The sequence below is a fragment of the Triturus cristatus genome, chromosome 10 (genome assembly GCF_964204655.1).
Source record: "Triturus cristatus chromosome 10, aTriCri1.1, whole genome shotgun sequence".
NCBI lineage: Eukaryota > Metazoa > Chordata > Amphibia > Caudata > Salamandridae > Triturus > Triturus cristatus.
This window is the reverse complement of record NC_140593.1, coordinates 675,166,197-675,193,473: the sequence shown is the minus strand read 5'-3', so window position 1 is coordinate 675,193,473 and position 27,277 is coordinate 675,166,197. Positions and strand designations below refer to the sequence as shown.

Genomic DNA, 27,277 nt, shown 5'->3' with positions numbered 1-27,277 from the left:
CAAAGTAAGCGTCTCCGAAGATATCGGGGCTGTCTCCCTGCCCACACCAGTTCGATCATTAAAGATCTAATTCGATTAAAAAATTGTGTCGTGAGCGGCATTGAATGTTCACGAACAAGTATAATAGTTGTGGCAGGATGATCATTTTTGTTATGGCGATGCGGCCCGCTAGCAACAGAGGCAATGTTTTCCATCTCTTAACCCGGTCTTCTATGCGGTCCACTACTCTGCCGTAGTTGGCCGTCCAGATCACCTGCAAGTTCCTACTTATCCAGACGCCCAAGTACCGTGTTGGGCCGGATGTCCATGCCATTGGATGTTCATTATAAAAGGCATATGTACCTGATGTTAGTGGAATAATGGTGGATTTCCCCCAATTTATCTCTCTCCCCGACAAGTCCCAGTATAGCACTAGTTCTCTCGTTATAGGTGCAAACATTTCCCCTGGATTTGACATGTAAAGGGTGATGTCATCTGCATACATTGATACAGTCAAGCCCCTGATTGTGAACCTATCCCATGGTTTGCATGCTGTTGTCTGAGTCTAGCCGCCAGTAGCTCTGTCGCTATCGCAAATAGGGGTGACAGAGGGCACCCCTGACGAGTTCCTCTTGTGATGGTTATAGGCTCTGAGATTAGCCCGTTTACTTTAATTCTGGCCGTGGGCAGTGTGTATAAAAGCTGGACCTGCTGAATAAACAAGGCGCTTGTCACGCAATGAAAAGTACCCAGCCAAACGTTTATGGGTGAAAAGATTGTTTTATTCACGGTAGCCCCTTTTATTTAGGATAGCTTCACAGTGTATATAAAATGATATAGTATAAAGGAAATGGTTGAAGCTTGAGGTCGTTCGTGAGGTCTTATTGCTCGCGTCTTTTTCTCTTTACTGTGCTTCTTCTCCCTCCGGGAGCCATCCAGCTTCTTTTTATTGGTTTGTTTGCCCTCTGTAAAGAAATAATGTGCTATCAGTGGCTGTGCTCCTCACTTGATCACCACACCCAGGTGCTTGCTGGGCTTGGGCTGTGTCTACAGTTTTAGCGTGCAGTCTTTTCCATTACCCTTGGGGGTCAAGGGGGACTTGGACTTCCCGGGGTTTTCCTTCATTCTACTGCCGAAAAAAATACAGAAGGATCAGCACTTGCCTGAAGCCACGGCCCTCCGGGGTCTTGGCAGGTGTTGTCTGTGCCTTCTCTGCCTCTCCCGGGCTCTTAGGAGCAGGTTCGTCTTCTTCCCGTCCTCCTAGAGGCTGTCCCTCGTAGCCAGGTACCAGCAACGCGTCTCCCTCCTCTTCCTCAGCGTTTTCCTCCGTGTCCTCTTCTTCCCGTCTGCTTGCGCCCACCCAGCTCCGTCCCTGATTGGTCCGGAGTCGGACGTCCTCGTGACGTAGGCCCCAACCACTAGACCGCTCACTCCACTCCTCGATGGACAAGACAGCGCGGCCACTACCGGGTCCTTGTTTGTCCACGATGACGGACCACAGAGCTGAATCCCAATCTCGGGAGAAGGGCAAACAAAAACTTCCACTCCAGAGAGTCAAAAGCCTTTGTGGAATCGAGTAGTGCTGCTATCGCGGAGACATGAGGGGCAAGGTAATGTAATAAGGTGCAAATTGTCCTATGTGATGTGGACCGACCCGAATCCGGATTGGTCCGGCTGGACAATCAATGGAAGTAGCAGCTGCATTTTGTTAGCCAGTAATTTAGCAAAGATCTTAGCATCTAGGTTTATTAGTGAGAGCGGTCGATACGAGTCGCATCTCGAGGGGTCTTTGTCAAGTTTTAGCAATGTTATAATTCTGGCCTCGCGCATGGATTTCGGTAAAACCACAGTTTGTGAAGCTTCTTGGTAGACCGCTAGTAAATGAGGGGCCAGCTGCTGTGAATATTCTTTATAGAATTTGGACGTTAGTCCATCGGACCCATGTGCCTTGTCAGCCGGTAAGCTGTGAATTACTTTCCTTACATCCTCTACTGTGAATGGGACTTCAAGATATTCCCGATCTGCCCTACTTAGCCATAATAGTTTTATTGAATCAAAATACTCAAAGCTGGTCGGGTACTGATGGGTCTGACTGGGAAGTGTCTAACTGTGAATAAAAATCGTGCATTGTGTCTAAAATCTCTGATGGTGAGCGCGCCGTCATGGCTGTGGGTGTGGAAAGTTGTCATCTCTGGCCTATCACCCTCCCCATACCGACGTGCCAACACGAACTTGTGCAAAAATCTGGTCTCCCTTTCCGCCTCTTCCTGAAAGGCAGTGAGTTTGCCCCAGATTTGTCTGAGCATCGGAGACGAGGGGGAGTGAAAGTACTGCAATTCCAAAGTGTGGATTTCCGCTTCCAATCTGGTTAGACTACCGCTGATGTCTCGGAGTACTCCTGATTGTAAGGTTATGCAGGATCCCTGAATCACCACCTTAAAGGCTACCCATATCGTCCCCATGGAGTCAACCATACCCATATTGTGTTGAAAGTATTCTGTGATGTGCTTCCTGATCTCTTCCCTAAACACTGAATCAAGCAGCGCGTTTGGGGGAAGTCGCCAAGTGAATAGCTGAATGTAAATTTTGAGTACTGAGAATTTGATGATCAGACAGCCTGCGGGGGTGGTGTATGACCTCCGTAGCCCAGGAGTGTAAGTCTATAGAAGTCAACCAGAAATCTAGCCGGGACCAGGCCAGGTGTTGCGTTATACATGTACTTTCACGGGCTGTGGGGTGGAATATATGCCATGTGTCCACCAATTGATGATCCTGCATTATTCCCTTCAGTGGACAGCTGCCTGTGGGTGGTGCATTCGAGAGGAGCCAGTTCTATCTGCAGTGGGCGACAACACCACATTAAAAGCCCCCCTCCCCACAACATTGCTGCCTCCCCCATTGTCTTTACATTATGCCAAACATGATAGAAAAATGCAGGGTTGTCAGTGTTGGGGCCATAGGTATTAATGAAAATGATCTGTTGGTCATAGATTACACCTCCGTCTGCTTTTTCCAGGGCATCCCTTTTTTATCACAATTGCCACCCCGCAAGCTTAGCTTGAATAATTGGACATATATATCTCTCCCCCCCCCCCCCCCCCCCCCCCCCCCCACCCCGCCTCCCCCGTCTATGTGAAGCTAGCCTGGCGCGGGCTGTATCTTTCAAGTGTGTTTCCTGTAATAGGCATATCTCGACATCTTGTCTCCTTAAATAGGACTGCACCGTTCTGGACTTCCTATGGTCGTTCAGACCTCACACATTCCAAGTAATATATTTTAATAACGACATTTATGTCTGTGGGACACAAACATAGCGATCTGCGCGTAGGTTGCAGGCGCACAGTACTCCCTGCGCCAAATCTCGCTGTGACCTGATACCTAGGAGTACTTCATGCCTTTTACTCCACTCTTGTGCATTATAGGGACCCTTCCATGTGCCTGAACGCAATGAGATAAACATTGAGACACTCTGCGGTAGCAAAATGTAAACAGTAACATTCCCCCCTCCCACACCAACCCCCCAAATAGGTTGTGTTTTCATTCCCATTTTACTATCCCGAATATGATAAACGCCCTATATACCTTAGAGCTGTTGGGAATTTTCCCTGAGAAGAGCGTGAGGTCGCCGGCATACATCCCTGTTAAAAAGCGACAGGGTGGCCTAGCTCATATTTTAGCCCAGCAATTAAATGTAGGAGTCTACAATATATAACTCGGGATAAAACTTAAACTGTGCCTGAACTACCTTAGAAAGGAAACAATATTCACCATCCACATATGGAAGGGTTTCCACCTCCTGTCAATATCATCCTGTGAACCCCCTTACAATCTGTTGACATCTTAAAAGCTACAAAAATGAGCATATCACTTGGCCATTACACAGTACATATTACTCTTCAATCATTGTCACTTAGATGTCCTCCTGTTGATGACTCCTTCTCTCCACGCGGACTTTGATGTTTTCGTGCCGCTTGCTTTGCATATTTGAGCGCTGCGCCAGCATCAGTGAATATTACAGGCTTACTTCCGGTATGCTCTCGAAGTTTGGCAGGGTATAACAATGCATATTTTGTGCCTATTTTGTGCAATATTTTTTTGGCTGGGGCAAACTCCTGGCGCGCCGCCTGGACAGCTTGAGTGAAATCTGGAAATAAGGCAGTGGAGTTGCCCTGATATTGGGTTGCTCCCTGCTCGCGGGCCCTTTTGAGAACTTTGTCTCTATCTCTGTAGTTCAAAAGGCGAGCAAGAATCGGACGAGGTTGAGCTCCAGGGTGTGGTCTGGGGCCCAGTGTTCGATAGGCGTGTTCAACCAGGAACATGTCAGATAGATCCCTACCGAAAAGTTCTTTCAGCATGGTCTCGACATATTTCTCCATGTTCGTAATGTTTGTTGACTCTGGTATACCTATGATGCGAACATTGTTTCTCCTCGGGCTCACTTCAAGGTCTTCGTTCTTTGCTCTAATTAAATTGAGAACCTTATCCATGCGGAGGGATTGTTCGTGCGTTTCGGTCTGGCGGTCATCAGTGAATGAAACTCTGGTTTCCAGTGTGTCTATTCTTGCCTCTTGTTTGTCCAACTTTTGGGTTACTTGGTCCATCCTTGCCGCCATGGAATCCAGTTTTACGTCAATTGCCCCCAAACTGATCTTGACTTGGCGCAACATGGATCTGATGTCGTCCTCCTGGTCAGAGTCCATTTGTGTTTCTGCCACTACATTTGAAGGCTTGGGCCCGCCTTCCAGCTGTCTTGTCGACCTTTTTTCAAAGGTTAATTTCGGCGGCCTGATGTCAGATTTCCCCATAGCTTCTTATTCTTAACACAAATCCAGCCCAACACAGCTTCCATATCTGCCGAGCAGGTCGCGCACCCGCCAGTGCGCCCCAGCCCCACAGCGTGACTCCGGCAGAAAGCGGCCGTGCTGAACACGCTCCACCAATTGATCAGCGCAGGTCCCAGATTGTGCCCACAGCGCTACGTAAATGCGCACCTGGGTGGTTCAAGCTCCCTTCCCCCTTCACTCATGTGGCCAGTTGGGGCGATGCACTTTTCTTAAACGCTGGTTCCAATGCTAACCACTGCCTTGCCTTCAGTTCCATCCCTTTCATAGGCCTGTTGGTGGTAGGAGATATTACAGCTAGCTCTCCACTTGCACCATTACTCGTTGTGTGACTCTAGCTGTACTTATGGCTCTGCGCGTTGTGCTTCTTTTCCCAGCTTGTGTTTGCACAGGGTTTATTGCAGCTTTATCTCACTATAAACCGCACCTGCCTGCTGAGGTTTTCTGCCTGCACTCCCCAGAAGTCTGCATCCACTGGCTTATTGCACACAATTCGAGGCCTCTATTGGCCCCCAGCTGAGCCACGCGATAAGTTCCTCTGTGCCCCAGGGGAGCACGGGCACCAATGTGTAGGCAGCAACATGTGCCGCAGCGGGGGCCACACAGCTCCAGAAGCAGTCACCGGCACGGCCGCCAGCTGCCCTGCGAGCCTCCACGCTCCGCAGCCAGCATTGGCCGCATCAGTCAATACGCCAACCACTCGGCAGTCGTACAGCAGGACTCAACAGGCAGCCGCTGCCCGTCCCCGGCTCCTGTTGGACAGATCTGGGCCGCCCTCTGCTACCGGGTCTCTGCAGCCATGCCCCGGGGGAGCAACAAGGGCGTCCGGCGAACCGCAGCCACAGGTGCTGCCAAGCAGCCACAGGGGCGTGCCTTCCAGGCCGTATGACCACGAGGCCGGGCAAGCAGGCAGTCCTCAGCTCCGCACCTTCAAACTTTCAGATTTGGATGCCTACCGCTTCTCATTAAACACACACTCCCGTTCCAGGTCTGGATTACTGGGATGAGACGGATAATTTACGGATAATGTGAGCTCGGTCGGCAGAGCCCCTTCACGCAGCGGCCATTTTGTAGCTTGGCTCGGCCACGCCCCCTCTGCAACTTAACACCTTCATACGTGGAGACTGAGCAGTAACAGCCAAGTTCCTTTGATTTACCACCTGAGGTACTGGATGTCATTCTTGCACCCAGATGTCCTCAACAAAACGCTGGATGCTGGGAGAAGTTTGTGGTCTGGAGTTGGACCTACCATCCTTATCCTCTGCAGGCCAAACTTTCTAATGTATTGTTGTCTTTTTTTGTTATTGGCTAGACCTTGTTTTGCAGTAGTCACAGTTAAGGGTTAGATGTTGTCCATCTTAGCTTTTTTATGTTTTCCACCTTAGCCATCCGTTTTAAAGTCACCTGTTGTGATGCATTTTCTGAATGGTATTACTCATGTTTGTTTTTAAACTTTATCTTGCCACAGTGGGACCTTAGTTTGATTTAGATTCCTTATTCGCAGTCCATTAGAGCTGCTTCATAATTGTTCCATATGGCTCCTGACAATCAAAACTGTAATTCTTATCATGATCACTTCTACTCGCTGCATGAGCGAACTGCATGCATTGTTTGTGCAACCTCCCTACACCAGTTTCTTTCCATCCAAAATTGGTGTTGACCTTTCATGTCGGACAGTCCATTACCCTATCGGTAAACTTCACTTCACCACAACCTTCAAAAGAAGAGGAGAGGCTTTATCGCCCTTAGAGAATTTCTTTTTTTTTTTTAAATGTGGCTTTTATATTGACCATACTAGAGACCGCTGCGTGGACGACTAGCTCTTTATTTGACTCCCTATGGGCCAAAAGAAAGACAGGGTGGTATTGAAGAGGAAAATCAAGGTGGCTAGTCTATTGTATAAAGGTCTGCTTTGCAAAGGCCAGAAAGAATCCCCCTGGAGGCCTGCATGCCCATTCCACCACGGCCAAAGCTTCAGCAACTGCATTGGCAAGGGGGCATCTGTCAGGCACCAAGAGCGCATTTGTGCATACTTATTACTGTTTCTGCAGACAGGGATATTTTGCCTACTCGGTCCTACAAGGCTACCTTGACTCCACTCCTCAAACTCTCGACTTTTGTAAGTTATGATATGGTATTGTTTCTTAAGTGGGAATCTGCGATTAGAGGTATCCATTAGAAGAGCAAGCTACTCACCTTTGGTGACAGTCTTTCAGGTGGAAACCATCTAATGTCTCATTCTACAATTACCACCCTCCTCCCTACTCTGTGGAGTGGACATCTGCATGGCGTAATAATGTCCCAAGTTAGATTTTGGCACACTGTCACAAATTGTTTACATTGATCCTTATCTGAGGGCACAGAAGGAGAAAGGTTTAGAAACTTATGTCCGCATGCATGGGTGCTACCTGTATGTGGCCCCAGTCTGTCCCTACCAGGACAGTACGAGATCACCACACTGCCCATTTGTTGGTGCGCAGGAGTTGTTGCTGAGAGAATTATCTGAATCAGGTCTGGCACCTGGGACATTCTAAAAGTGAGGAATCCTGGATTTGAAAGTGTATTTACCAGAAAAGGTATTTTTTAAGGTAAGTAACTTGTGCTATGTGGACTTTAAACCATCCATTAGTCTGCTTTTGTCATTCACATTTTCTTCCTATAACTAAAGCGTATGACGCGGAAAAGTGGGTCAGCTACTGGCTAACTTCACTATGAGGTATGACATTCTGTCATTTCGCAAGAAGCACATTCGCACAGTAAGTAGGTTCTTCTAGTGCTCAGTCAACTAAGACAATGTGGGCTTTTTGATACAAAAATATTTTGCTATTAACCTTTGTTAGTTTTTATTAATGTCTGGGGACCAGCAGCTACCCAACAGTACAGTTTTACAAAAACCGTGACAAAACAAAATATGCATTAACAAAGCCAAAAGGTTGGCGACCAGCGCCTTACATATTGGCTTTATCAATTGTTATATCTGTAATGGGTTTTTGATAACTGCTGTGTATTTAGTTTTAAAAATGCAAAACCTGTAAAGCAAAAAGGTAGTCCAGGATTTCAATGTTCATGACTATAATGAATAGACCTTTGACAGAGAATTAGTGTTACAAGTAAGAAACGTTTACTTCCTTCTAAAGTATTCATAACCTTTATTCTGATGGATACATCTGCCAGTGGATTCGTCACCTTGTGAATATCCCCTGCGCCAGCATTCCACGGAACTTTTCTTTCCCAGCACTCCTCGCCGACGTGGGCGACGTCACAATGCATCGGCTCCGCTCGCGACTCCGTACGAGGTCACCGGAGCCATAAGAACCCCACGTCGGCGTGATGACGTCAGTTCCCTTTTTTCCGCGCCGTCGACGCGCAACGTTTTTTTCCAGTGCTCTCTAGCTACTTTGTAGTATAGCTGTGTTACTGTTTAAAATTCGGTATGTCTTCGACGAGGAAGTCGGGCTTTAAGCCCTGTAGGGAATGCGGAGGTCTGATGTCCATGACTGATCCGCATCAAGACTGCTTATGGTGTCTTTCTTCGGACCACGATATGGAGGAATGCGGGTGCTGTAGGAGTATGAATCCTAAGGCGCTGAAGGAGAGGAAGACTAAGCTCTTTATGAAGAAGATCGGTGAGGAGAAGAGAGGGAGAAAAAAAGAGAAGTCGAGGCGGGAGTCGTCGACTTCGAGGTAGTCGAAGAAGCATCACAGAAAGCATTCTTCTCGACGTCGGTCCTCGAAGTCCTGGAAGTCGAGGTCGACTTCGCCCCGTCGGCGTTGGAGCAAGGACTTGTCACCTTCTCCTTCTCCTTCGAAGTCTCCAAGAGGTTCTCCTTCGTCGAAGCGGGCTCCAGCTCAGTCCCCGACGCAGTCACCGGCTCCGTCTAAGGCGTCGACTCCGGTTCGAGTGGAGTCGGATGTCTCCATGGATGAACAAGAACAGGAAGAGCCTGCTCCGGTGCCTGATGAATCTGCGGCTCCGGTGGAAGATACTGCGGAGCCGACACCGGAGACTCCACAAAGGGATACAGGGTCTGTTCCTTATCCACAATTCCCGGCTCCAGGTACAGATTCAACAAATTTTCTAAATGCCATGTATGGTATATTTAACAGGGCGGCCTTCCCATCCGGAGCACCAACTGGTCCCGTGGGTCCGATGGCGTATACGCTAGGGGTGCCGCAGCATTATGCTCAGGCCTCCTTTTTGCCCTTTATGCCGATGGCGCCTTCGTGGCAGTTCCTGGCACCGTCTGGGGATCCGACACGACTTCGGATGGACCATCAGACTTCGAAACCTTCTTCGACGCCGCGACCGACTCCATCGGCGCCGCGTCCGGCGCCGCCGACTCCACCTATGGCACCGCCGACTCCGGTACCTCTGGCTCCACCGACGCCGCGTACGACGTCGACGGCGCCGGCTCCCCGGATTCGATCGAGAAGGGAGGCCCAGAGGGTTTTGGAGGAAGGAAGATATAGAGCAGAGGTGGAAGAAGGTGAAGTCGACTCTTCTTCAGATGAGTTTGAGGGAATTGAAGAAGCAAGTGGGTTGGATACAACCCCTGATTGGGAGCATACGTCAGCTAGATCTTCTCCACCTCAGGAATTGGCGCCCTATCATGTGGTGATTAAGAAGGCCGCAGATCTCTTAGATTTGCAGCTGCCCTCTGTGGAGTACAAATCAAACTTACTTACGGAGGTGTTGCATTCTCCGTCATCAGCTTCGGAGCCTTTGTTGCCTTTCAATAAGGCCATCTTGGAGCCGGTCTTGGAGGTGTGGAAGAAACCTCTTTCATCTCCGGCGGTTTCCAGACAGGTGGCAAGAAGGTACAGGGTTGCATCAGGGGATCCTGATTTTTGTCTACACATCCATCCCCGGAGAGCCTAGTTGTGCAGGCTTCTTGTTCAAAACATGCTTCGGGTGCTTTCCCTCAGTCTCCAGCTGATAGGGAGTCGAAGAAAATTGATCAGGCGGCCAAGAAGTCCTTCTCCTCAGGAAGTATGGCGCTGAAATCATCTAATGCCACATGCCTTCTGGGGCGTTATGTTCATGCCTTGATGGACTCTATTAAATCTTTGGCCCCTAAGTTGCCTGAGGAGGATAAGTCGTCCTTCTTGGAGGTTGTTGCGGACACTCAGGCGGCTGCCAGACAGGTGATCCAGTCAGGGCTGGATACGGCGGACTCGGTGGCGAGGATTATGGGGTCGTCTATAGCCGCAAGAAGGCAGGCTTGGCTCCGTTCCTCTGGATTCTCGGCAGATGTTCAGGCCACGTTGGTTGATCTGCCATTCGACGGACAGAAACTGTTTGGGGAGAAAGCAGACTCTGCCCTTCAACGTTTTAAGGACAGCACATTGACGGCAAAGTCCTTGGGTCTGTAGGCTCCTGCTAGGGGTTCAGCTTTTCGGAAGTTTAGGGGTTTCGGAAGATCATCCTTTCGCTCCTTCCGACAGTCCCAACAGCAGCAGCAGCAACAGCAGCAGAATCCCCTCTATAGGTCCTATAGAGGGAAGCAAAGGGGTCGGAGAGGTTCTGGTCGCAACCCCTCTACTTCCTCCTCCTCCTCTGCTCCCAATGAGGCGTCAGGGAAGCAGCCCTAGATTCCCCCATCCCGGATCATGTAAGACCTGTGGGGGGTCAGATGTCCTACTTTCTACGGGGTTGGAAATCTGTTACAACAGACCTTTGGGTTTTGAACCTCGTAGAGACTGGGTACGCCCTTCCCTTTCGGGAGTTTCCTCCCCCTTACCCTCCTTGCCAAGGTTATTGCTCGGAAGACCATCTGCTTCTCCTGCAGAAAGAGGTTCTAGCCTTGCTTCAGAAGGGTGCAATAGAGGTGGTTCCGGAGCAGGAAAGGGGTCAGGGATGCTACTCCCGGTATTTTCTGATTCCCAAAAAGGATGGCAGATTGCGTCTGATATTGGACCTCAGAATTTTGAATTTTTACCTGAAACAGGAGAAATTCAAGATGCTGACCCTTGCGCAGGTTCTTCAGGCGTTGCAGCAAGGAGACTGGATGGTGTCGCTCGACTTGCAGGACGCGTACTTCCATGTTCCAATCCTGAAGTCGCACAGGAAGTATCTCCGTTTTACGGTTGGGTCGCAACATTACCAGTTTGCGGTCCTCCCGTTTGGTCTTACTACCGCTCCTCGAGTCTTCACAAAGGTGATCTGCTCATCTCAGGAGGTCGGGGATTCCGGTTTTCCCCTACCTGGACGACTGGCTTCTGAAGGCAGAGTCCCCAGAGATGGTGCAGCGTCATCTGCAAGTAACATCTCAGCTGTTATTCGACTTGGGTTTTTCGATCAATGTGCCCAAATCTCACCTGGTGCCCTCTCAACGCAACCTGTTCATAGGGGCGGTACTGGACACTACTGTGTGTCGAGCATTCCCTCCTCCTCAAAGGATTCTCGACATTCAGGAGATGGTCCCTTTATTCCACAATGGAGCGGTTGTTCCAGTTCTGAAGGTCCTTCGCCTGCTCGGTCTGTTCGCTTCCTGCATTCTGTTGGTCAACCATGCACGCTGGCACATGAGGGCGCTCCAGTGGTGTCTCCGCAAGCAGTGGTATCAGCACGACGGGGATCTCAGGGAGTCAATCAAGATCTCCAGAGAAGCTGCAGTGGATCTGTCTTGGTTGAGCGTGGAGGGCAATCTGTCGCAAGGAAAGCCCTTCCATCTACCTCCATCGGTGGCCACGGTGATAACAGATGCATCCACCTTAGGGTGGGGTGCGCATCTGGGGGACCTGGAGATCAAGGGTCTTTGGTCTCCAGAGGAAAGGTTGCTTCACATCAACCTCCTGGAATTGCGGGCGATTCGTTTGGCACTCAAGGCCTTCCTCCCTTCCCTTCGCGGTCAGTCTGTTCAAGTCCTAACGGACAACACTACCGCGATGTGGTATATCAACAAACAGGGAGGAGTGGGGTCTCTTTGTCTCTGCAGAGAGGCTCTGCGTCTATGGTCCTGGGCTCAGGACCATCAGATCTGTCTGATGGCAAATCATCTGGCCGGAGTTCTGAACGTTCGTGCGGACAGTCTCAGTCGGCAGTTCTCCGCCGACCACGAGTGGAGGCTTCATCCGGAGGTGGTTCGTCACGTCTTTCGGACGTGGGGAACTCCTCGGGTGGACCTGTTTGCCACTTTCGAGAACGCGCACTGCCCGTCATTCTGCAGTCTCCTGTATCCGATGCAGGGGGCGTTGGGGGACGCGTTTAAGTTGAATTGGGGTTCACAGCTCCTTTACGCGTTTCCTCCCATACCCTTGATTCCTCGGGTTCTGAGGATGATTCGCCAAGACCGGGCCCAAGTCATATTGATCGCCCCGGATTGGCCAAGAAGGGTGTGGTACACGGATCTTCTCCACCTCTCCTCGTGCCCTCCGCTCCGTCTCCCACTGAGGGCAGACCTCCTCTCGCAGTCGGAGGGGCAGGTTCTACACCTCCACCTCCAAAGCTTACACCTTCATGCCTGGAGATTGAACGGGGCAACCTGAGTTCTTTCTCTCTCCCACCTGATGTGGTGGATGTTATTTTATCGGCCAGGCGACACTCCACCAAGTCCATTTACTCCTACAGGTGGTCTAAGTTTGTTAAATGATGTGGAGAGAGATCCATTGACCCTTTAAAAGCCCATCTTTCAAATGTTCTCCAGTTTGCTCTTTCCTTGGCTCAGCAGGGCTGTGCTGTGGCCACGGTCAAGGGCTATCTTTCGGCCTTATCGGCTTTTCTATGCCTTCCAGATCAACCGTCACTTTTAAAATCTCCGGTTGTTCTGAGGTTTATCAAGGGCCTTACAAACATGTTTCCTCCCACTCCCTTTGTAATGCCTCAGTGGGACCTTAATCTTGTTTTAACCTTTCTGATGGGGTCCCCATTTGAGCCTCTACATAGCTGTCCTTTGAGGCTGTTGTCCTTTAAGGTGGTCTTTCTTGTAGCCATAACCTCGGCAAGGAGGGTGAGTGAGCTTCAAGCTCTTAGTTCTAAACCCCCTTTTCTTACATTACATGCTGAAAGGATGGTTCTCAGGACCAGGGCTGCTTTCCTGCCAAAAGTTGTCACTCCGTTTCATTTGGGGCAGTCCATTACTCTCCCTGTTTTCTATCCGCCTCCTCATCCTTCCAAAGAGGAGGAAAGACTCCATCGTCCGGACCTGAAGAGGGCTGTGAGTTTTTATCTTGACAGGACTAAAGACTTTCGTCTTGATGACCAACTCTTCATTGGCTACGTTGGTCGTTCGAAGGGTAAAGCGGTGCACAAGCGCACGCTATCGAGATGGATCATCCTTGCCATCAAGATCTGCTACGCCCTGGCTGGTAAGACTCCTCCTGAGGTCATTAGAGCTCATTCGACTAGAGCAAAGTCATCTACATCTGCTTTGGCCCGGGGTGTTCCTGTGGCAGATATTTGTAAGGCCGCGACTTGGGCCTCCCTCCATACTTTCGCAAAGCATTATTGCTTGGACTCTGAGATGAGGAGGGAGGGCCACTTCGCGCGCTCTGTATTACAAGACTTTCTGGTATAGGAAGGTGGACACCCTCCTCCGGGAGTGGGGACTGCTGTGGGAATCTATTCACAAGGTGAGGAATCCACTGGCAGATGTATCCATCTGAAGAACAAGTTACTTATCTTCGGTAACGCTTTTTCTGGTGGATACAGTATCTGCCTGTGGATTCCTCACTGACCCACCCGCCTCCCCGTTGTCCACCTTTGTATACCATGAATGAGGTCTTGTTGGAATGTTTTGATACTTTCTTGTACATTTGTAGGAAATGCTTGTTTGTTTAGCATTCCTTTTCTTTGTATGATATGTATATGTGTTGGTATACTGTGTATACTTGGAGTTGTCGTTGGTTCACCTGTTCGCCTCGAAGGCTCGGAAAAAATGGGTGGAACTGACGTAATCACGCCGACGTGGGGTTCTTATGGCTCCGGTGACGTCGTACGGAGTCGCGAGCGGAGCCGATGCATTGTGACGTCGCCCACGTCGACGTGGAGTGCTGGGAAAGAAAAGTTCCGTGGAATGCTGGCGCAGGGGATATTCACAAGGTGAGGAATCCGCAGGCAGATACTGTATCCACCAGAAAAAGCATTACCGAAGGTAAGTAACTTGTTCTTCGGGTCATTAAATTCATCTCATCAATGATAAACTTTTTTTTATAATTAATTTGCAATATTGTGTGATTGGATTAAATCAAATACACAGGGAAATGATACTATGAGAAATGCATGCTAGTCACACAAAAATACTCGTAATATATACAGAGCAGACAATTTTTGACTTTGTCACAAAGTCAATAGAAAAAAGAGTTGTGATAGATGCGCACTGTTTGTATAGATATTTCTTGTAGTGGCAATCTTCTATAAATTATTTTTTTGGCCTACAGGCAGCTACTGTTCTCTCGATGTCTGAACTTTCCAAAGATAATCACCAAAATGGTCAATCCACTCCTCACCACCCGTCACCAGTAACCAGTGCACATCTCTCTCCTCCTAATGTCTCTGCCCTGCTGGACATCTCCCTTCCTGGACCTCCAGAGGATGTACTTTCACAAGGGGAACCTGCAACACACATTAGTGACTCAATCATTGAAATCGCCATCAGTTCTGGACAGTATGGTAAGTGACAAAGATGACGGCATAGTAAGTAAAACTACTGTTTATTTGATAATGTGTTCCATCACTGTTTAGTTGAAGGTTGTAAAACTGCACAAGCAGTAACCAGACACAACTGCTGTTAAGATGGAAAAAATAGTACTTGGGATATTTTGTAGGCAGTGAGTGTACATTTCATGTAAATTTGGTAAAGCCAACTTATAATGTAAACTTTGTTTCAATATATCTTTAAATACTGTGGATGTTGGTTTAGAAACCTCTTTACTGCAGGATGGTGTAGTAAGCTGATAGTCATTGACAAAATATGTGTTTGAGGCATGTGAGCTGTAGATCACATTCTTTGCATACTCCTGCCATCTAGTGTTGGGTCCTTATGTTTGCAAGTTGTTTTTGTTCGAAGAAGTCTTTGCAGTCACGAGGTAAGGTGACTCCCTCATTTCGGTGATAGTGCGCATGGGCATCGACTCCAGATTGTTTTTTTTCCGCCATCGGGTTCGGACGTGTATTACTGCGCTCCGCTCCGGAATCAATCCTCGGGTTCCCCTCGGTGCGATATCCACTCTACCCTCAACGGTATTGTTTTTGAGCGCGTTTCCTTTCTCCGCTGTTCGACTTAATCATCAAGAAATATCCATTTCGATCGGAAGATTTGCAGGTGGCCTTCCAGCCTATCCGCTTTGGTCCAGCTCCTGGTCGATGGAACATACTCCATCCAATTTCTGCCCCCTGTGCCACACAAAGTATCCTTGTACGGGCTTGCATCAGATGTGTAACTTATGCTTGACTCCGGAGCACAAAGAACAAGAATGCGACACGTGCCGGTCCTTCAGATCGAAGAAAACTCTCCGCGATCGTCTGGTTCGACGTCGAGAGATGCAGCGGCAGCAGTTAGATGACACACCGGATCTCTTTGGCGAGACTCCGAGCAAGAGGGGGTCTCAGCGGCCAAAGAACAGGCCTGAGCTGCGCCTGATTTCGAATCAGAGTTGTAGATTGACCTCCATGACGACGATGTGGCGAAGGTACAAGGGGATGCGAGGACAGAAGACCCCCACCAACCCACAGTCCTTATAAAATTCAAGGCTTCGGCATCACCTCTGCCTCCAGGCCAAGGTCGGCACTGAGAATAGGTTTCTCACACTCTGCCTTCTGCCTCTGCACTGAAACTTTCTGACAAGCCTTCTGGCTCGGGACCGAGTCGACCAAAACCCACTTCCAAGATGAAACCTTCGGGCTCTAAGCACAAAATCGGTCGAAGCTGAAACCTTTGACACCGAAAACAAAGAAACATTCCTTGGAGCCAAAACCTTCAGCGCCGAAAGGACATTCGAGCTCTGCTCCAAAAGCTTTTGTGCCCAAACCTAAAGAGCTGCCTGTAATGCAGCCGGATCCAAACATAGATGTTGGACCACCTAAGTCAGATCCAAAACAAAAGAAACTCTATATTAATCCTGTCACAGGACATATTCACGCTAAACCGCTATCCAAGCACAAGCTTCCTGATGACAACAGCCCTTGTAAAATTCCATTAAAAAAGAAAAATGTGGGTACTAGTCCTTTCCATACACCATACATCTGCTCCTTCCTCTCCACCACAGGTTGATCCTTTACACATTACACCTCATCAGTCTACCCCACCTTGATGCCGGTGATACTGATGACAATGATGCACAGTTGCCAGTAGATCCTTGGACGGATTATACAATTGATCCTCCACAGGATAGAGACCCAGATCTTTACCCTGCCAGGCCAGCTCCACCAAATGACAATTTGTCATATCAAGAGCTCATTGCTATAGCCGCACAATACCATGGGGTGGAGCTCCATAAAGAGTCCTTATACGAAGACTTACTCTTTGAGACTCTAGGAACACATAAGTCCATGCCTATGTTCAAGGGTATGTTGAGGCACACAGAAGACATTTTTAAAGATCCTTTACGTGCTAGAATCCACACTCCTAGAGTAGATAAAAAATACAAATCTTCCCCAACAGATCCTATTTTCATTAAAGGTCAGTTACCACTTGACTCTAAGGAGAGTATCTGATGCTTGAAAACGAGCTAATTTTCAAGCGTCTGGGGATGCTCCTTCCCCAGATAAAGAGTCAAAGCTTATTGATGCTTCTGGGACACGTATAGTTGCACAAGCAGCTAATCATTGGCGTATTGCTAATACCCAATGCCTCATAGCAAGATACAATGGGGCCCACTGGGACGAAATGGAACAATTACTACAGTTTCTCTAAGATGAGCATAAGGTGAAAGCTCAGGATTTAATTCAAGATGGTAAACTCATTTCCAACGCTTCTATTAGATGCGCTCTAGATCTGGCCGATACTACAGCTAGAGAAGTGAATACTAGCATCCTACTCCGAAGACATGCCTGGTTACGGATTTCAGGGTTCAAAGTCCAACAATCCTTTTTCAACATATCTTTTGACAAGAAACATCTTTTTGGCCCTGAATTTGATCAAGTGCTCGAAAACATGAAAAAAGACACCGATGTAGCAAAATCGATGGAAGCGCTTCAATCTCCCTTAAATAAAGGTTCCTTTCGGTGCTCCTTTTGCAGTGGATGGTCCAAATCCAAAGCGACGGACCAAAACACTTCCTCCTACAAAGGTAATTTCCAAGCATCTTTTACAAGAGGATTTTTCAGAGGCGGTTATCGGGAAAATAGTCTCGGGGGCAGAGGTAAAAACATCACACCCCGCAATTCCCCTTCCCTAAATAAACGGTGACTTCCCAACACTTCCCTCCGACTATTCCACACCTGTCAGAGGAAGACTTCAAGACTTTCTCCCCATTTGGGAAACAATAACGACTGATAAATGGGTGCTTGGAATTGTCCAACATGGTTATTGCCTGAAACTTACCAACAATCCTCCAAACATTCTACATTGATATCACAAATCGCCACCAGACCACCAGCACTTGCTTCAACAAGAAGTGCAATCTCTATTACTCAAAGAGGCTATAGAACCAGTCTCACTTCAGTACCAAGGGTCAGGGGTTTATTCCCTTTACTTTCTGATTCCCAAAAAGGACGGTTTGTTAAGACCTATGCTAGATCTCAGAGAGCTAAACAAATGCATACAGTCCGAGCACGTTCACATGGTGACTCTTCAACAAATACTTCCCTTTTTACAGCAGGGCCGTGAGGGAAAGAGTTGGGCCCACCTCAGCCAACTCCACCCCTCAGGTGGGGGAGGCGAGGTGAAGCACAACTTACTCCCCACCATATTGAGGATGGGGGGACCTAGCCAACCAGGGTCAGGTTCCTGCCCCCCTCCCACTGGAGGGTGGCACGATAGGGGGTATACCCACCCCAGGGAAGGGACCCATTGGTCCCTGCCCTTACCTACCTGTAACGCCCCTAAATCTAGTATTTAGGGGGCACACTGAACCTTGCTTCCTCAGATCCAGCCTGACAACAAGAAGAAAAGGAGAAGAAGGACGAAGAGCCGTGCAGAGCTAACAAGAGGATGACGTCCACTGACTTGGCCCCAGTCCTACAGGCCTGTCTCCCCTCGAACCTGCACCTGCGAAATCCCGGTGTGTCTTGCAGCCAGCAACCTCAAAAACCCAAAGACTGAATCTCCCGTGAACACTGGACTTGTTCAAACTGCAGCTTCTGGTGCCAGCCAGAGACCGTGAATCCAGCCCACTCTGCCCCCGCTGAACCCGGCCCGAGCGGAAAAACACCACGAGGAGGTCACCCCGGCGATCCTGACCCGAGATTCGGTGACCCCTGACCTGTCTCAAGCCTCCAGACGACATCTGCAGCCTAAATTCAGAAGGCTCCCCTAACCGCGACCAGGAGCTGGTAAGAAGATCCGACCCCAAAAGGCACCCTGCACCCGACGCCCTATGGCCTTGTGTGCCCAAACCAACGGTGCCTAACCAACCCTTAACTTCCCAACTTATCTCTCCAAGTGGTGGTCACACCCAGAAGTCCTTCGTCTCCCTGCCTGCAGTGCTTTTGCAAACCGGAGGTTTCGATAGAAAACAACAGGGCGCCCGACGTCAAAACAGCACTCTGCACCCGGCCGCCTCAGTGCTGGGGTGCACCTTTTGTGCTACTTTGTTTCCCCATTTGCCCTGACCTTAACCCTAGGAGCTTTGCTCCCACAACCCAGTGGCCTGCTTACCAGCAGCCACCAACCGGAGGCCCCCTATCCCCAATTGGATAACATTGGGCCTCAACACTCTGCACCTGGCTGTGAGAAAGTGGCTCTGTATATACTGTTCCCAAATAGATACAGTGTGTACAGAGTCCACAGTCCCCAGAGGTTTGGCAGAGGATAAAGTTAGATATAACCTTACTCTCTTAAGTGGTAGCTTGGTTGAGCAGTAAGGCAGTATCAGAGGACAGTGTAAAGCATTTGTTGTGCACCCTCAGTCAGCAAATGGTCTCACACACTCAATAACTGAACTCTAGGCCAATGGTTTGTATATAAAAATATGTCTGTTGTATTTTAGAACCAACAATAAGTATTAAAATATACTTTCTCAGAATGAGATGCTTTAGGTAAATACTTTTGCAATATGCAATTGACTTTTGTAAATACTGGTTGCAGGTTGTTGCAATAGGCAACACAATTTCAAACACTATAATGCATTGAGCTCAATGGAAGTTTTAAGTTATTTGCAATAGATTACATTCAGGATTACTTTTGTAACTCCAGGACTGGATCCTAGATTCAGTCCTGGGACAGTTCTTAGAAACAAGTGATAAAAGTCGACTTAGTTACTGTTGTGATTTTTAAGAAATATTTAGCTATTTTAAAAGTTGATAGAAGATATTTCCCTATGGAAGAAAATTCAAGTTGCAGGTAAAGTAGGGTCTCTTTACTTTCGTAATCCAGTACTGGGCTCCTAGACTCAGTACTGGATTACGAAAGTAAAGAGAACCTACTTTACCTGCAACTCGGCTGATTTTTGGTGAATATTTTAAGTTTTAGAAACTCCACACTTAGAAGAAATTTCGAAAGAAACCAGTCAATGTTTCCCTTTGGAGAAAATTGAGTTATCGGCTGTTGGGTAAGTACTCAACTGGCAAAGTTAAGGTTCTGGGCACAGACTCAGTGGTCTTCCAGGGTCAGGTAGGTACAGTTGTTACACCCTCAGCGGCGCAGGGGCAGCCGGGTGCAGAGTGAGTTAAGCCCAATGTTATCCTATGGGAGGCAGGGGGGCCTCGGTTGGTGGCTGCTGACTAGCAGGCTAAGCAGCTGTAGGAGCTGTGCTCCTGGTCACTTGCTCAGGACAAATGGGGAAGTAGATAGGTGTAGAGGTTACTCTGCCAGGGCCACTCGGGCGGCTGGGTGTAGGGTGCTTTTGAGCCTTCGGGCGCTCAATTGATTTCAATGGGAAAGCTCCTGGTTGGTAAAAGGCTGCAAGCTCTGGGACGAAGATTCTTCAGGTGCCACCACCACTTCGAGAGGTAAGTTGGGTAGTTGGAGGATAGGTAGGTACCCAGGAGTTGGGCACAGGGGGCCGCAGGGCGCCGGTTGCAGGGGTTCCTTTTGGTGTCGGGAAATCTTACCCTCTGTTGATCGCGGTTGGGGGGGGGGGGGTACCTGGTTCTGAGGCTACAGGCGTCGTCAGGAGCGTTGAGGGAAGTCCTTGGGTGCCGGACTCGGGGTCACAGTCGTCGGGGGGGTCGTCCTCGTGGTCTTTGTTCACTCTGGCATGGCACAGGCCAGGCTTGGCTGGTGCAGAGTGTGCAGGGTTCGCCGTTCCGGGCTGATGCCAGGGATTAGAAGCTGATTTTGAGCAGAGCCTCTGCTCATGGGAGTCCCAGAGGCTTAGAGCCAAAAGGTAGCCAGGTCCTCCGGGAGTTTGTGAGGTTGCTGGCCTCAAGAGGTGCCGGGATGTAGCAGGAGCAGTTTCGAGGGTCGACAGGCCGGTAGGGCTGGGGCCAAAGCAGTTGGTGTCTTCCTCTTCTCAGCAGCTGCACGGCAAGTCTTCTTTCTTCTTGCTCTTTTGTATTTTGGAATCTGGGGAAGGAAGGTTCAGGGTGCCCCTAAATACTAGATTTAGGGGCGTTACAGGTAGGTAAAGGGCAGGGACCAATGGGTCCCTATCCTGGGGTGGGTACACCCCCTATTCTGCCACTCTCCTGTGGGAGGGGGGCAGTAGCCTAGTCCTGATTGGGTAGGGCCTCCCATCTTTAAGCTGGCGAGCGCCCGGAGATGTGCTTCACCTCGCCTCCCCCACCTGAGGGGTGGGGTTGACAGGCTGGCACATCCCCTGTCCTTATTTGGGGTTTCCGACCAAGCTTCCCGCCAGACTGGGGGCTGCAAGTGGCCTGGGGAAGCTCACAGAGGCGGCATGCCTTTGAAGCTTCCCCCTGTCCATCCTGGGGGAGGAGACCTAGCACCTCGCCCAGGATGTGCATTGTTGCAGGCCCAGGAGAGCAGGGGCTCTCCTACCCAGGGGTCCAGCAACATGTCTGCTGTGTGGCAGCCTAGGCAGCCTCTCAGACCAGACGTGGATTGTAGGTAAGGTTCAGCGGGCATCTCTAATATGCCCTCTGTAGGGCTTTGTACATTAAATCCCACACTGGCATCAGTGCTGGTTTAATGTGCAGAGAAGTTTGATACCAAACTTCTCAGTCTTCAGTGTTGCCATTATGGTGCTGTGGAGTTCGTGTTTGACGAGCTCTCAGCACCATGTACTCTTACATGGCAGCACTGCACTTACAGGGCCCAGGAATGGACCTGGGTACTGTAGGGGCACAAGGCTCCTGCTCCTGTGCCCACACCACTGGTATAGGGCACCCAGCTAGAGGGGTGGCTGATGTATGCCACTGCAGTGTAGGTGGTGGGCATGGCACACAGGGATGTGTGCCATGTCGACTCTTTGTTTTGTCTTGTACCCAGACACTCAGCCTGCAAGGGCAGTGTGTGTGTGTTCGGGTACAGGGCCTCTAAGGGTGGCACAATGAGTGCTGCAGCCCTTAGAGGCCTTCCCTGGTCACAAGGCCCTGGGTACCTAGGGTACCATTTACCAGGGGCTGACATGTGGCCAGGGTTTTCCAATTTGGGTTTGAGGTTTTTGTAGGGAAGAAACATAGGCCCTGGGCACCTGATTGGCAGGAGTCCAGGGCACACTCAGTCAAAGTACATTCAGCAATTCAGCAAAAAGTGGGGGCATACCATGCAAGAAAGATGGCACTTTCTCACGCCGGCCTAGTGCCGCTGAGGGTGCAACAACCGTGCATTACTGACGCTGGGGGACCCCTGAGTCTAACCCCAGAGCCTTAACTCCCACAGCCGTTTACTTACCTGTGAACCGTTAACCTGTTTTCCTCCCATAGGATAACATTAACACTCTTTGTCCAAAAACATTCTCTAAGTGTGGAGTTTTGAAATCTGAAAATATTCTTTAAAAATCATGCAAATAACCAAAACGTAATTACTTACCTGTTTCCAGGAAATGTCCCAGTGCTGAATCTAGGTATCCAGCACTGAGTTAGTAAAGTAACGTAAAAAGTAACTTACCTGTAATTTACTGAAAAAGCCTATTTATGTCAATGTACTGTTGCATACTACTGCTCCCCTGTAAATCAAAGTACAATTTCTATTGCATTTTCAAACTGTTCTATATCCAGTAACTTAATAAGTATTTAATGCTTACCTGTGCCAGACTTGCTTGGGTCTAAAAATAAACAGTATATTTTTATACAAAAACAATTGGCCTAGAGTTCAGTTCTTGAGTGTGTGAATTCATTTGCTGACTGAGTGTGTACATCAAATGCTTAACACTGTCCTCTGATAACTGCCTTACTGCTCAACCAAGCTACCACTACTAGAGAGTAAGGTTCTATCTAACTTTAACCTCAGCCTACCTCTGGGGACACTTGGACTCTATACACACTATACCGCATTTTGGTGTAGTATATATAGAGGCAGTTTCTTACAAGGACCAGTTGCTGAAAGCAGCAAATGGTCTGGGGAGGCTCACAAAGGCGGCATGCCTTTGAAGCTTCCCCTTCGTAAACCCTGCCCATCCTGGGGTAGGAGGCTTGGCACCTCGTCCCAGGATGTGCATTGTTTCAGGCCCCCGAGAGCAGCAGGCTCTCGACCCAGGGATCCAGAAACATGTCTGTTTGTGGCAGTCTAAGCAGTCGCTCAGTCAGGTCACTAGAATATGGTAGAGTTTCAGGGGGCATCTCTAAGATGCCCTCTGTTGTGCATTTTACATTAAATCCCACACTTGTATCAGTGTGGGTTTAATGTGCTGAGAAGTTTGATACCAAACTTCCCAGTCTTCGGTGTAGCCATCATGGTGCTATGGAGTTCGTGGAGTTCGTGTTGACGATCTCCCAGCACCATATACTCTTAAATGGCAGCACTGCACTTACAGTGCCCAGGCATGAACGTGGGCACTGTAGGGGTACAGGGCTCATGCACCTGTACCCTCACCACTGGCATAGGGCACCCAGCTAGAGGTGTGACTGATGTATGCCAGGGCAGTGGTTTGTGGGCATGGCACACAGGTATGTGTGCCATGTCGACCCTTCACTTTATTCTGCACAAGACACGCAGCCTGCAAAGGCAGTGTGTGAGCGTCAGGGTACAGGACCTCTAAGGGTGGCACAATAAGTGCTGCAGCCCTTAGAGGCCTTCTATGGTCACAGTGCCCTGGGTACCTGTGGTTCCATTTACCAGGGGTGGATATGTGGCTAGAGTTGCCAATTGGGGTTAGGCTTCAATGCAGTTTTTAGGGAAGGAACCTAGGCCGTGGGTACCTGATTAGCAGGAGCCCAGGGCACACTCAGTCAAAGAACATCAGCAATTCAGCAAAAAGTGGGGACGTACCATGCAAGGAAGAGGGCACTTTCTCACACTGGGAATGAGGGCATCTTGCATTGAAATCGTATCTCAAGCAAGGCTTCACATGCATCCTCTGCAAGAATGTCTAGCGTGTCAGTGGAATCAGTCACAGGGTCAATTAACCGATCTAGTGTTGGTAGACGGACGCACCCATCGCTCTCTGCAGTGGTGAAACCTTAACAACTTAGCAAAAGAGCGGCCCTTCATAGACCTGATTCCACAAACTGTACTGACAGCAGACGCATCTTTAACCGGTTGGGGTGCCCATCTCCAACATTACAAAGTACAATGGCTGTGGTCAGACAATCACAAACGTCTCCACATCAACTACCTGGAACGTCTAGCAGTGTTCCTAGCACTCAAAGCTTTTCACACTCACCTCGTAGGCAAAACTGTGCTTGTCCGCACAGACAACATGACAGCAATATACTATCTGCAGAAATAGGGAGGGACACACTCTCCAGCTGTCGCGCCATGCACAAAGCATTTGGAATTGTGCAGTTCATCACAAAATATATCTCCTAGCAGAACACCTTCCAGGAGTAGACAAACAAATTGCCGACCTGCTCAGCAGACCCAGACAGCAAGTTCACGAGTGGGAACTTCATCCCCGAGTTCTTCCCTATTTTCAACAATGGGAATTTCCACAGATAGATCTATTTGCCACAGTACACAACGCAAAATGCCCAAACTTCGCGTCCAGGTTCCGACACCATTTATCCAAAGGCAATGCTCTATGGATGAATTGGTCAGGTATATGTGCCTACTCTTTTCCGCCTCTCCCACTAATTTCATTACTGGTTTGTAAGCTCAGACAAACATCCCTCACTCTGATCTTAGTAGCCCCCACATGGGCTCGTCAACCTTGGTACACCACCCTTTTATAACTGTCGGTGGTTCCTTATCAAATGCTACTTCTCACACCTTGTCGCCTCACTCAGAGCCATGGAGAAATCAGACATCCAAATCCCAAAGAACTCAACCTAGTGATTTGGCTCCTGAAATCATAGAGTTTGGTTATTTACAACTACCACCAGACTGCATGGATATTCTCAAACAGGCTAGAAAGACTACTACTAGAGCATGTTATGCAGCAAAATGGAAACAGTTTGTTATCTATTGTAACAACAACAATATCAATCCACTTGATGCTTCTGTACAGAACATAATTTGTTATCTGTTCAATTTACAGCAATCTGGATTGGCTTTCACATCCATTTGTTTACACCTAGCAGCAGTAACAGCATACTTGCAAAAGAGACAAAACTGATCTCTGTTCAGAGTACCAGTGATTAAAGCCTTCATGGAAGGATTAAAAAGGGCGATACCCCCAAGAGTTCCCCCCTGCACCAGAGTGGACTTTAAACATAGTCCTTACAATGCTAATGGGTCCACCTTTTGAACCAATGCGCAAATGTCAGTTACAATTCCTCTCATGGAAAGTTGATTTCCTCATAGCAATAACCTCACTAAGGAGAGTTGGTGAACTATAGGCCTTAACTATATAAGAGACTTTCTTTCAACTTCACAAAGATAGGCTGGTTCTTCGAACCAATCCTAAATTTCTCCCTAAAGTAGTTTCTGCCTTTCATATCAATCAATCAGTTGAGTTACCTATGTTTCTTCCGCAACCTGATCCTGTAGCAGAGCGAGCTCTACACACACTTGACGTTAGACGAGCTATGCTATATTACGTAGAAAGAATCAAAGAATTTTAGAAAAGAAAGACGCTATTTGTTGCTTTTTCTCCACCACACAAAAGAAATCCCATAGCTAAGTCAAGATGGATTGTAAAATGTATCCAAACATGTTATGCCATAGCAAAAAGGACTTTGATAATACCCCCTAGAGAGCATTCCAATCGCAAAATGGGTTACTATGGCCTTCTTAGGGAATATTTCCCTAGCCAACATCTGTAAGGCAGCAAAATGGTCTACACAGCACACGTTCACAAAACACTATTGTGTAGATGTGTTAGCGAGACAACAAGCAAATGTAGGGCAAGCAGTACTTAAAACACTCTTTCAAACAACTACAACCACTACAGGCTAGCCACCGCTTTGGGAGTATACTGCTATAAAGTCTATGCAAAGCATGTGATCTACAACTCGCATGCCTCAAACTGATAATGTTACTTACCTAGTAAGCATCTGTTCTTGGCATGTAGAGCTGTGCCCACTTGCCTCCCCAGTCTCCTGTAGTTGTTGTAGTTCTCAATTTACATTCATACGCAAGGACATCTCTAGTCTACACTTACTAACTCCATTCTCACCCTCTGCGGGAAAACAATCTAACAATGGAGTCGATGCCCATGCACACCTTACCTTGTGACTGCAAAGACTTCTTCGAACAAAAACAACTTGCAAACATCCGGACCCAACACTAGATGGCATGAGTATGCAAAGCCTGTGAATCTACAGCTCTACATGCCATGAACAGATGCTTACTAGGTAAGTAACAGTTTGCGTCACATGAGCTGCAGAATTCATACTTTTGCATAGATCGCCATCTGGTGTTAGGCACGGACGATTGCAGTTTGCTGTTGTCTTGGAAGAAGTCTTTGTAGTCACGAGATAGGTGAATCCTCCCTTGGACGATAGTGCACATGGGCATCGACTCCATCCTTAGATTGTTTTTTTCCGCCATCGGGTTCGGATGTAACTGTGGCGCTTCAGTTCGGTACTGTGTTTCCAAACCTTTTCGACGCGAAAACCATCAGAACTCAACAGTATAGTTTTCGTTCGCGTGCCCTTCGACGCGCTAACTCAAAAATACTCTATTCCGGTTGTCGACGGGGGCCGCTGGGCCTATCTATGCCATTCGGGTCTACGGCTAATGGAAAGGATGCCGTTTGAAAAAATGCCCCCATTGTGGAGCTAAATTTCCACACAGTGACCACCACAAGGTCTGCAACCTTTGTTTCTCGGCAGAACACGAGGAAAAAGATTGCCAAGCCTGCGCCTCCTTTCGATCCAAAAAGACTATCCGTGATCGCCGGGCTCGACAACACGTTATGGCGCAACAGGCTGCACCGGTGCCAAAAGACCTCTTCGATGAAGGCCCCGACGTTTCAGAGGAGCATGACATCGTATCCGAAGCTGATGACTATGATTCCGATGACCACATCACTCCAGGTCAACGAGTGAGTACAACTGCCCCTGCCCCTACCCCACCCGAGAAAAAGAAGGCTCCGGTCAAAACTTCGCCTGAAGGCCTTAGTCACGACCGAAAGAAAACTTCAGAAGCCCCGCCTCCAGGCCCAGCTCCAAAGACAGAGGAAAAGCCTTCCGGCGGCTCGGGATATCGGTGCCTAAAAAACACAGTCTGTACCGAAATCAGGAATACATCCTACTCCCATTACCTCAAAAAAGGCCTCGGCATAGACCTCTTTGGCACCGAAAGACCAAAAGACCTCGGATCCGAACTAACCCCGAAAACCTTCGGATCCGAAAAAGATTACCCACTCGACATCGAAGCCGAAGGAGCAAAAAACCCCTTCTAAGGCTACAGAGCAGGAATCAAAACCACGTTCGGAACCGAAAAAATCATCACCGAAAGGAGACGCCAACCAGGAAGAACTGTTTCAACCAGATCCTATCGATCCGAAACAAAAGACATTGCATGTGGACCCTAAAACAGGCCATATTGTCAGTCTCCCAACAAATAAGAGGAAATTAGACGCCGAACACTCTCCTGAGGTGCCTGTGAAGAAAATTGATTTTGCAACTTCACCCCTACAACCCTCTATTCCTGTTATTCCCACTAAGCCTTTGTCTCCTACAAAGTCTCCCATAAACTCTCCTAGACTCTCTCCACACTCACCACCACCACAGAATGATGATGACCTGGGTACAGGGGTGGACATAATGACCCTTTAGATGACCCCGATGATGACACTGCTATACCACAGGACACATGGGCAGATTACAATGATCCTGCAAATCCTTCAGACCTTCCTGATCCAGAGGCATACACAACACGACCATCTCCCCCAGATGACAACATAGGGTT

At 48.6% G+C, this 27,277-nt stretch overlaps 1 protein-coding gene across 4 annotated transcripts in view; it reads left to right on the top strand.

Annotated features, from left to right (window-relative positions):
* Window positions 1-27,277, top strand: part of CRAMP1 (cramped chromatin regulator 1) — a 1,093,426-nt gene that overhangs the window by 820,222 nt on the left and 245,927 nt on the right. For all 4 annotated transcript variants that reach the window (XM_085628165.1, XM_085628163.1, XM_085628164.1 and 1 more), the window contains one exon: window positions 14,199-14,430. In XM_085628165.1, coding sequence (XP_085484291.1) covers window positions 14,199-14,430 — 232 coding nt within the window. The remainder of the gene's footprint in view (window positions 1-14,198; window positions 14,431-27,277) is intronic.